The following is a 12,441-nucleotide window of genomic DNA, read 5'->3' as shown; positions in this document are numbered from 1 at the left end:
AAATTACTTACAAAGAAAAAATAATATACAGTTGAAAGTGGTATCTTACTGTACATTATAGTTAGATTATTATGACCATCAACTGAACTCTTAAACTGAAAATCTCATACCTGCAGGGCAAGCTGTTGCTCTGCACAGGAAAGGGAGGAGTGATCCACATGTTGTCAATTCCCATGACTGATATTCATCATTTATCTTCACAGCTACACATTCACCATCCTCAGGAGATGGTTGATTTAATGCCCAAAATCCTACAATTAATAATGGCCATTTAGTTGTAATAGCTCAACAGTGCAAAACAAACCAGAAATTATACTGAAAGATATAAATTCACTTTTAATGTTATCCACACATAATTCCACATATTTGATACTGTGATTGATAGTGTCTGTTGCCAAACAACACCACTAATCTACTTGCAGTGCATCACCTTCCTAACCACAGAAACTGTCATATGACTCTGATAAAGCAGAATTATCTGAACAACAAATCAACTGCACTTATGAAAAACTGACCTGCATATTGTGAGACCAGCAACCCTGCAGCAGACTCAAGTGTATTTGTACGGAGATCATCAAGGGCAGCAAGTCCCAGCCAGTATTGATGACTACTGTGATCTCCTGGCTGAAGGCTACGCAATGCTACACTTGCTGTATAGTTATTTTCAGCATAAGATTCCACCAGCACGAGGTCACTGCCGTACCTGTTCCACAAGAAAAAGGAAAATTTAATGTCTTGAACACTTGTAAGTAAAAATATGTAGACTTACATGAAACAAGGAAATGCAGAATTAGAACCATGTAGCTTCTTTGTCTGTTGATCTTAAATTATTTAATTATTACATAAAAACACTAGAACCAAATAGATGTCGCACAAGATATGTGGTACATAATAATTATTACCGTGACTACTGTGATATACAGTGAGTGGAAAAAATATGGACACACTGAAAAAACACTTCATTACCATGTCTAATAAAGTGTAGGAAACCTGTTGGCATTCAAAACAGCTTCCAGTCACCTTGGAACATTTAAATGCAGATCCTGTATGGTATAGCACTTTTATACCATCCTTCCTGCAAATCAGTGGCATACTCAGGTAACAATAATGTAGGTGAATAGCAATCACACACACTTTTCTCAAAGGTAGAAGACAAACATTAAATAATATTGAGATCTGGTGATTCTCGTGGCCAGGGGATATTTGACAATTCAACCTCGTGCTCACAAAACCAGTCCTGCATGATACAAGCTTTGCATAAAGTGGCCCTGCCATCTTGAAGTAGAGCATCACTACTGGGGAACAAACACTATCTTGTAGGACAGACCTGATCAGCCAAAATGGTCACATAATCCTAATTCTTGGCAGTAATGTGACCTTGCAGAGTAACCATGGGGCCCATGGAAACCATGATATGGCTGCCCAAATCATCACTGAACCCACTCTTTGAACATAAACTCTGTCAGAAGTTGGAAACAGTGTGCAACAAAACTCGTCCGACCAAATGACTTTCTTCCATTGCTCTAAGTCCAGGTTTAATTGCTTTGGCACCACATTTCACAGGCATCTGCATTACTAATGAGTGGTTTTGGAATTCCAGCTTGCCTTGGAATGTGCACTGCTCATTGAGCTCCCTTCATGTTGTCCTGGTGCTGACTAGGTTTGTGAGTGAAACACTCAGTTCTGTAGTGACTTTTGCAGCTTTTGTTCTCTTATTTTTCATCACAATCCTCTTCAATGACCATCTGTCATGACCACTAAACAAATACTTTCATTCACAGTTTGACTTAGAGCAGCTGATGTTTTTCCTCTTTCCCTGTATGTGGTATCAATCTTTAATACTGTGCCTCATGAAACACCAAACACTTTGGTAACCTTGGTTATGGAACCACCTGCCATATGAGCACCAGCAATTTGCCCATGTTCAGATTCACTTAGCTCCGACATAAGGTGCTCACCCATAGCTACACAGACACTGTTCTGACCATGACTGACACTTGCAACGTATTGAATACACTACACAAGCGGCATTCGTTCCTGGTGAAATACGGCAGCCCATCCTGCAGACTTCACCTACATCTACATGGATACTCTGCAAATCACATTTAAGTGCCTGGCAGAGGGTTCATCAAACTTGGCTAGCATCATGTTCAAGCATGTATGGGTTGCAATGTTTCCATATTTTTGTTCTGTCCCCTGTATCATAGCCGCAAAATAAAAGTACAAGTGGTATGAAAACTTTAACCGATATATTTAAAATGGATCAGAATGACTCAGTTGTGTATTGCTTCACATTGTAATTCTCCAATGAAAATTAATCTTCATTGAACCACTTCTAACAATAATTTAATATGTCTTAAAAATTGTTGTTGTTGTTGTTGTGGTCTTCAGTCCTGAGACTGGTCTGATGCAGCTCTCCATGCTACTCTATCCTGTGCAAGCTTCTTCATCTCCCAGTACCTACTGCAACCTACATCCTTCTGAATCTGCTTAGTGTATTGATCTCTTGGTCTCCCTCTACGATTTTTACCCTCCACGCTGCCCTCCAATGCTAAATTTGTGATCCCTCGATGCCTCAGAACATGTCCTACCAACCGATCCCTTCTTCTGATCAAGTTGTGCCACAAACTTCTCTTCTCCCCAATCCTATTCAATACCTCCTCATTAGTTACGTGATCTACCCACCTTATCTTCAGCATTCTTCTGTAGCACCACATTTCGAAAGCTTCTATTCTCTTCTTGTCCAAACTAGTTATCGTCCATGTCTCACTTCTATACATGGCTACACTCCATACAAATACTTTCAGAAACGACTTCCTGACACCTAAATCTATATTCGATGTTAACAAATTTCTCTTCTTCAGAAACGCTTTCCTTGCCATTGCCAGTCTACATTTTATATCCTCTCTACTTCGACCATCATCGGTTATTTTACTCCCTAAATAGCAAAACTCCTTTACTACTTTAAGTGTCTCATTTCCTAATCTAATTCCCTCAGCATCACCCAACTTAATTTGACTACATTCCATTATCCTCGTTTTGCTTTTGTTGATGTTCATCTTATATCCTCTTTTCAAGACACTGTCCATTCCGTTCAACTGCTCTTCCAAGTCCTTTGCTGTCTCTGACAGAATTACGATGTCATCGGCGAACCTCAAAGTTTTTACTTCTTCTCCATGAATTTTAATACCTACTCCGAATTTTTCTTTTGTTTCCTTTACTGCTTGCTCAATATACAGATTGAATAACATCGGGGAGAGGCTACAACCCTGTCTCACTCCCTTCCCAACCACTGCTTCCCTTTCATGCCCCTCAACTCTTATAACTGCCATCTGGTTTCTGTACAAATTGTAAATAGTCTTTCGCTCCCTGTATTTTACCCCTGCCACCTTCAGAATTTGAAAGAGAGTATTCTAGTCAACATTGTCAAAAGCTTTCTCTATGTCTACAAATGCTAGAAACGTAGGTTTGCCTTTTCTTAATATTTCTTCCAAGATAAGTCGTAAGGTCAGTATTGCCTCACGTGTTCCAACATTTCTACGGAATCCAAACTGATCTTCCCCGAGGTCGGCTTCTACCAGTTTTTCCATTCGTCTGTAAAGAATTCGCGTTAGTATTTTGCAGCTGTGACTTATTAAACTGATAGTTCGGTAACTTTCACATTTGTCAACACCTGCTTTCTTTGGGATTGGAATTATTATATTCTTCTTAAAGTCTGAGGGTATTTCGCCTGTCTCATACATCGTGCTCACCAGATGGTAGAGTTTTGTCATGACTGGCTCTCCTGAGGCCATCAGTAGTTCTAATGGAATGTTGTCTACTCCCGGGGCTTTGTTTTGACTCAGGTCTTTCAGTGCTCTGTCAAACTCTTCACGCAGTATCTTATCTCCCATTTCATCTTCATCTACATCCTCTTCCATTTCCATAATATTGTCCTCAAGTACATCGCCCTTGTATAAACCCTCTATATACTCCTTCCACCTTTCTGCTTTCCCTTCTTTGCTTAGAACTGGGTTGCCATCTGAGCTCTTGATATTCATACAAGTGGTTCTCTTCTCTCCAAAGGTCTCTTTAATTTTCCTGTAGGCAGTATCTATCTTACCCCTAGTGAGACAAGCCTCTACATCCTTACATTTGTCCTCTAGCCATCCCTGCTTAGCCATTTTGCACTTCCCGTCGATGTCATTTTTGAGACGTTTGTATTCCTTTTTGCCTGCTTCATTTACTGCATTTTTATATTTTCTCCTTTCAAAATTGTTATAAATAACATAATGTTGCAAATACTTTTAATATGACCTCCTGTTGATATGAAAATTTGTGAGTTGTGCGACCAAGAGTTAAACCAGTGCTTTTTCAAAGCAGACAGGTTGTTGCAACAACAGATACCAATTGTCGATATCACATACAGAAATGCATATTTCAATAAAGGTAGTGTAAACGATAAATAAAGATAATATGTATGATAACTGGTGTGCCGATGTACAAAAATCGCATGAAAAAACTATCTGTGATAAGTGCATTTGTAATTACAAACTTCCTCTATTATCAATAAATGAGAATCTACTTTTAATAGATATGTTGATATTATTATAATTTTGGTTGTTATATTTAATATTCTTCTCACTATTATCATTAAACAAATTCTTATTTGGATGTGTTCATAGCAAAGCAACTCAGGTAATAATGGGCAACTTTAGCATTTGGTGTTTATAACCCAAAGCTGATCAAAGCATCTAACAGTTAGTTTATTCATAACATCATTTAACTATTCTGATAAACATGTGCATCCCAAAAATTCATTCAGCATAATTACATTTCATTCCATCAGTGTGTGCATAATATAGATAAAGTCCTAATGATATAGTTGAAAATTACATTGGAATGTATTGTGCCATATGTATAAATTGAAAGATCATATCAATAGTCCTTTCCGTGGGTGTAGCAATGGTATTTGATAATTAGAAAAACATCTTTCACAAGACATTTTGCATTTACAGTTTTGCTAGTCCTGAAATTTACACATTAGGCAAATCAAAACATGATAATAATCGTATTTACCTCCTGCAGAGCTCAACAGCTTTCTCCCAAGAATGTGGAATACTAAAGAATTTGTAACAGTGCAGACCTCGCAGTTCCCATCCTGAAATATAAAATCAAGAAACATTTGTAGAGATGTAAATTACCATAAAAGAAACAATGAAATAATGCTTGCTCTCTGAATAGCTCTTCCTGATAATGATAACAATGATTCATATTTAGGTAAACTGGAAAGTGATATAATATTCTGGGTTAATTAAATGTGGATACAATTTTTTTGAAAAAAAAAAAAAAACAGTTTTAGATTTGTGATATACAGCCAAAAACTTCATGCAAATGACTATAATGCTGACTGAACATGGAAAATTCCCATCAATTACATACTGATAGGTCAAAACACAATTTTTTAAAAATCACACATTACATCTTGTGAAAACTGGGACTACGGGAAGGTCACAAAAACATTATTGCATAATATATATACATATATATAAAAGTAAATCCTTCTGTGAAATAAAATATTTTCTCATAACTTCCACTGTCAACAAGAAACAGGGTATAAATCTTCTGACTTTATGGCTAAGCTTATCAACAAACCACTACTGACTTGTAATGTGACCTGCTGACTATGGATGGATGGATAACACTTGGGATTAAAGTATATTGTGCAAAGAAGAGAGCTCCTAATACAGGACAAAATGTAGTCAATGAGTTGAAAGTCCATTACCACCAGTACTGTAAAATACCTCAGCAGGTTGTTAGAAAAGTGAAACACATACACTATGTTCCAGAATAAAACACACTAAGAGTAAAGCAACAACAATGTGGAATATCGTTAAACAGGAAAAAATAAAAATAAGAATCCAAATGAAATTTAGCCCCCAGAAAGCAGCCCTTGCAGAAATTGTGACACATTCAAACTATTCACCACCAACTTCAATATCACTTCCTTTTATTAACAGCAACACTGCACACAATAATAAACAACAAAATAAAAACACACTAGATTTAGTTGTGTAGACACTGCAGACACTGACAGACATTAGTTTAAAAAATATGCAACCCCTCAGAACATCATAACATGCATCAGCTCATTGAAAACTAGTAATTCTGTCAGCTGTGATAGCGTTTTGAGCTGAATAATAAAATTTTATGTCAAGTTTAAAGAAACTACCCTTAATCTATCTTTTTAATTATAAAAAAACCCTGAAGACTTAATTATACTGTAGCAACATCTACATATAAAACTGGTGACAAAAAACTGCTTTCTAGACACATTTCACTCCATTTATTTTTTTGAGAAAGTTATCTATGATACAATACCTACTCATTTTTCTGGACATAACTTACTAACTGCCTTTTAGTTTGGACTTCATACAGGAATCTCCACATAGAAAGGAATACAAAACCTTTCAAATGAAGACCTGGCAGAGATAGACAAGAAAACTTATTGTGTTGGTATATGCCACAGATGTAGCCTTTGAATGTGTACACAACATAAACTTTGCAAATGTAAGTGTAATTGCATTAATGACACCCTTTTTGCTTCAGTTAGTCATGTCTTTTGACCGGGTAGCTCTCAAAATTCTACCTGGCAGACTTACTTGTTATGGTATTGATGGCACTCCTGTTGCATGAATGAGTCTTACCTTCGTAAAAGAAAGCACGCAGTCTCACTGACAGAGGGTGTCAGCCTCATGAAACTACCCTCAGAATAGGAAGGCATTACATGAGGGATACTGGCCCACTCTTACTCTTAATCTACATACCATAAATCATTCTCCAGTGACTTGTATGAGTACAAAGCCTCATAGTCAATTTTCTAAACAAATGAGTACACATACATTCAGTTTACAGTCCAGGGCATCTGTTTATTATTGGTGATGTGGGTATTTGTATGAGTTTATAACTTGTGCAAAGTATGGTGTGGTGATGTGCCTCCAGTGTTGTCCACCTAGCAAGACAGGACAACAAATGCCAAAACTTGGTCCTAGCCACTACGAGCCAAGCTGGTAGAAGCCATGCTATATACACTTCAGCATAATGACATTACAACATAAATAGTTTAGTGGACTTACAGGAAAAATGAAAATGTGGCTTTCATGTTAACACTGGTGGGAGTTCTTGGTAAATTAATAATCCAGTGGAATATTAAAAATTTGCAGAAGCTGGGAAGAAGACGACTAAAGTTTCACATTTGAATCAGAATAAGGAATCAGATTCATTAAAAAAACTGCAGGTGCACGTGTTGTTAATTCTATCTTAAAAGTGGAGGATTACCTTCAGAGTATGGTACAATAAACCTTAATCCTCACAATACTTAACGAATGGTTCAAATAAAGAAATTTTTGCTGAAGACACAAGCATATTAATCAAGGGTACAAATCAGCCTTACATGACAAAGCTCAGATGATAGATGAGTAGTCCTACAGATAGTTCACAGCAAGTGTCTAAGTCTCAGTATCACTACGATTTTTATTATACAACTTCAAACAAGCCAGTCTGTTAGGATCAGAATTAGATATAAGTAATCGGTCCCTAAATGAAACACTGTGTATAAAATTTCTGGGGAATCAACAAACAGATAAATCAGTCAAGAAGGTCAGAATAATTTCAGTGTATTTTGCCCTCAGATGTATATTTCACAATATTGACCTAAAGATAAGAATATTGACTATTTTCACTATCTGTTTTCTTACAGAATTATGTGATAGGGAAGTGTACCTAAAGTAAACGGAGTGTTTATGCAGCAGTAATGAACAGTTAAGAATATTGTCCAAAGTAGTTAAGCATAAACCCTTCAGGATCTTGGCATTCTTTCAATCACTTCCCCTTACATTTACTCCTTAATGGTTTTTGCTAAAATGTTATCTACACAATCACAATGAAAGACACAAAAATAATTTTCAATTTCTGTCAGTAAACCTTGAAAAAATATAATATATGCTGTTCAGAACTTGTAAAAGGTTTCTTGCTAGTAGATGCCTAAAACACGATGACGAGCTGAAAGAAGATGTTGACAGTTTTAAATTCTTGGGATTGCAGCTTGATAGTATATTTAACTGGCAGGAGAATACCACAGAACTATTGAAACTCATACATAAATCTCTGTCTGCTATGCAAATGTTGTCAGACATAGATGACATAAAAATGAAAGAGCTAGTGTACTATGCTTACTTTCATTCCACAATATCATGTCCGATTATTTTCTGGGGTAACTCATTGAGCCAAATTAAAGTTTCCCGAGCTCAAAAATGTGCAATATGAATTATTTGTGTTGTGAACTCAAGAACGAGCTGCTGAAGGCTGTTTAAGGGACTTGGGATATTAACTACTGCTTTCCAATACATTTTTTCATTAATGAAAATTATCATCAAAAATATTTATCTTCTTTTTTCAAACCAACAGCTCAGTTAGTGGAATTAATACTAGCAATAAGAATAAAATCCATAAAGATCTAAAGCCACTTACTCTGTTTCAGAAATACAATTTTCAATACCATGCCAGCTTGAGAAGAGTCTAAAGAACTTATTGGTGGCCAACTCCTCCTACTCCACTGATGAATTTCTTAGCAGATCTGACTGATGTATTTTATTAATAATATCATTATAATCTGAATATTGCATACAATTTGACTTCTGTATGAAGTTTTTGGAGTAATGCTATCATTGTAAATAAGCACTATATATACACCTAAGTGTATTGACAATTTAATATTTGGTGACAAGTTCTATGCCCTTTTAAATGTAAATATGCTCAAGTTGTTGTTGTCGCTTTCTTTTCTTTTCGTCCCCCCCCCCCCCCCCCCCCACACACACACACCCGCAATTCAATTTCACATCCACAAGGGCAATTTCATTTGCGATCTGTGAAAGGTACATTATGATAACTGTTGATATTTTGTACATATTTGTTGTGTATTCTTTTTTTCTGACATATTCCGCATCTCAGAGGATCGCCTCACTATGGGACAATTGGAATGAGAAGAACACCTAATTTAATCTAATCTAGTCTTAAGTAGACATTGCCTACATGTCTAGGGTTCTGAGTGGTGTCAGTACGCTGGCGCACATCTCCCAAGATATTCAACAAAATTCCATATAACATAGAACAGAAATTTGAAAGCCCAACCATATCACAAGCAAATTAAAAGCATTCTTCATTATTAAATGTATGAACAACTATTTTCTTTGAAAAATACCAACGTAATCAAATACAGAGTAACCAACAGCAGAGAAACAACAGCTATTTAATAGAACTCACGAAACATTAGCTTTTTTTAAAAAAAGTAGCTGCTTTCTTTCTAATTTCTTAATTTAAATTTAGCTGACAAGCTGCACTAAGCATTGAAGTTATAAGTTTCGGGGAGAACAGGGATAGTTGAGCCACATTTTCATTCAGACACCTTTCTGCTACATGCTAAAACAAAACTAAAACTGTGATGATAAATCTTGCATTTTCCCATTAAATTATATATTTCAAAACATGAATTCGGAAATACGTAGTTGCAAAGAAATTGCTTACAGAAAGGCTTTACATGCTATTTTGTCTAAAACTGACATGGTGAGACCTTGGCTGTGTACAATTAATGTAGGTTAATTCTTACTTTGTAAGAATATGCATGATGTAAAGCCTTAATGTAGGTTAATTCTTACTTTGTAAGAATGGTGATACTCAATCCAGGTACGGTAGTAAAAATACTTGAGCTGGAAAGAAAGACATTTAAACCACCATTCGGTTCTCAAAATTTTTGTTTATGGCTTAAAATCTCATATAACTTTATAATCTTATAATGCTAAAACTTAAGCTCAAGAAAAAAGGAAGTCTTTCATAACCAGTTACGAAAGTGAAACTAATCACACAATCATTTAAGGTACTGATGATAGGAAGTTGAAGAATCATCTCTATTTGATCTTCATCAACAACAGTGGGTTCTTCAATTGGACGCTATTTATTTAGTTTGCAGTTCTTTTTCGTCTTTTCTTGCCTATATTAACAACTTTTCCAACAAACTGCTTAACACTTTTTCCCCTCACCGTCACTCTGATTATTAAGTGCCATGGATGAACTCATGCTTTTTTTTAAAATAATTGTCAGATAATATGTTAGATGAAGTGTTAAATTACGCACGTAACATTTTCTGACATGTCGAACTTCGTGCGTTGTGACAGCTTTTGCTTACGAGTATGTGGAGGCGCTGAACACATTGTTGTCTGCTAATTATGGTTGGCTATAATATGGCTGGCTGCGCCGAAAAAGCTGTCAGCACCGGCCTATACATTCGAAGGAGTTACTTCCGTCAGCTACCGCGCCCTAACTCTGAAAAAGTAATTAGAGATTTGAATAGCAAAGTTTCACACAGATGTGAAAGTTTGCAACCAGTGAGGATGAAACATAACATTTTCATGATAAAATGAAAGGCAGCATGAACGCCGATACGGCAACAGTCCTATAGAACAACTGCAATACGCTACAGTACTTGTGCATTAATTCATTTTGTATAGGCCATCTTTGGGCCACGTTATTTCAACTGTCTTGCTTTACGCGTTCTGTTGTTTGCCCAGTGCTCCGGCATTCGTTCTTGCTGTTGCTCCTTCCTATCCTGGGTCCAAGGCTTTCCTGTTTTTAGTTTTGGTTATCAAGGGTGACCCCCATTTCTTTTAGATCTTTGTCCACCTGTGTGATCCATGCCCATTTTGTTTTCTTCTCCTGAAAGTAGGTGATCATACGATTGCTGAGTCTTCCAGGGCTCATTCGGGTCATATGTTCATAAAACATAATCCTTCTTTTCCGGATGGTATAGGTTATCTTCTCTATGTGGGAATACAGTTCATGATAGTGACGTCTTCTGCATTTCCCATTCTCTTTGACGGGACCCATGATCTTTCTCAAAACTTTCCTTTTTCGATTAGGCCTTTTTTTTTCATTACTAGGCATTCAGAAGTGTACAAGACCTCCGGACGGATAACACTGCAGTAATGCCTTAACTTTGCCTTGAACGATACTGATCTTTTGTTGCAGATGTTTTTGGTTAAATGGAGTACTTGTGCATAATATAATTGTCGGTATGAGTGTAACAAAGAAAAGAAAACCTTCTCTAGTTTTCATTGCCACTGATAATCTGTTCGCTCCAGTTCGAGCAAAGTAACAACAACAGTCCAGTCGACATTGCTTCTTTTGATCACAACCTGTCGAGTGCCGGTTCCAATAATTAAGACTGTCCCACAAACACAGTGTTAGATATTCATTCTTCACATATTGCCTCTCCTCCATAAACACCGTTCAGCAGTTGCATAATGGATAGCTCATTGTCGTGCTTCTCTTAACTTGCGTTAAAGGGAGGCTATTTTCGCCTCCTGAACACTCCAGTAAATAAATCACGGCCAAAACGAGCTTTTTTAGCCAGTAGGTAACAGATTTTTCAGCAAATTCAAAATCAGACGTGTATTCACTCATTTCGTTTAATTTACTTCAAAAGTTAATACTTTGGAAATTCATGGTTTACATTATGCTGCAATTCTTCTACGTATAGCAGTCATTAATGCATCCTTCGAGTGCAAAAATGTTACAAGTTTTTAACGCTTAGGGACGTTTCCTAAAGGAGCCAATGCAAAGAGGAAAAATCCCCGAAACAATAAGATCCATCCCGTAGGAATTATCCACATCGGGCAGAAATCGGTAGATGTATTGTAGATGTAGAGACAAATAAATGATTATAATTTCAGAAAAATTAGATGATTTATTCATGAGAACATGAGAAAGAGCTTCACAAATTAAGCAAGTCAATAACGCGTTGGTCCACCTCTGCAGCATGTGCAAGCAGTTATTCGGCTTGGCACTGACTGGGCTGCTGGTTGTCCTCCAGAGGGATATCACACCAAATTCCGTCCAATTGGCGCGTCAAAATCCCTAGATGATTGGAGAGCCCTGCCCATAATGCTCCAAACGTTCCAGTTGGGGGGATATCCGGCGACCCTGCTGGCCAAGGTAGGGTTTGATGACGACGATGAAGTCCCATACTCCTTGACAGAGCCTAGGGGACAATGCGGGAGACCCGCACCGCTGTACTAGACAAGGTTCTAGCGGAGGTGGTTTGCCATTGCCTTCCTCCGACCGTAATGGCGATGAATGATGATGATGAAGAAGACGACACAACAACACCCAGTCATCTCGAGGCAGGCGAAAATCCCTGACTCCGCCGGAAATCGAACCCGGCAAGCACGAAGGCAAGCAGTAGAAGCTCTCGCCGTGCGCAGGCGTGCATTATCCTGTTGAAATTTAAGTTCAGGCTGGCTTGCCTTGAAGGGCAACAAAACGGCGCGTAGAATATCGACATACCGCTGTGCTGTAAATATGCTGCGGATGACGACCAAAGATGAACTGCTATGAAAAGAAATGTCACCC

General features: G+C 37.3%; 1 protein-coding gene across 1 annotated transcript in view; it reads right to left on the bottom strand.

The window, feature by feature from the left end:
• LOC126155111 (sushi, von Willebrand factor type A, EGF and pentraxin domain-containing protein 1) overlaps positions 1–10,110 on the bottom strand; it is a 123,872-nt gene extending 113,762 nt beyond the window's left edge. Inside the window, exons 1-4 of the mRNA XM_049916208.1 lie at positions 10,074–10,110; positions 5,059–5,140; positions 516–703; positions 111–251 (exon numbers count right to left, since the gene is read on the bottom strand). Of these exons, the coding sequence (XP_049772165.1) occupies positions 111–251; positions 516–703; positions 5,059–5,140; positions 10,074–10,110 (448 nt within the window). The remainder of the gene's footprint in view (positions 1–110; positions 252–515; positions 704–5,058; positions 5,141–10,073) is intronic.
• Between the last annotated feature and the right edge of the window lie 2,331 nt (positions 10,111–12,441).

This window comes from Schistocerca cancellata, chromosome 2, assembly GCF_023864275.1.
Source record: "Schistocerca cancellata isolate TAMUIC-IGC-003103 chromosome 2, iqSchCanc2.1, whole genome shotgun sequence".
Classification (NCBI taxonomy): domain Eukaryota; kingdom Metazoa; phylum Arthropoda; class Insecta; order Orthoptera; family Acrididae; genus Schistocerca; species Schistocerca cancellata.
Note: the sequence above shows the minus strand (reverse complement) of the source record. Positions and strands in the feature narration are given on the sequence as shown.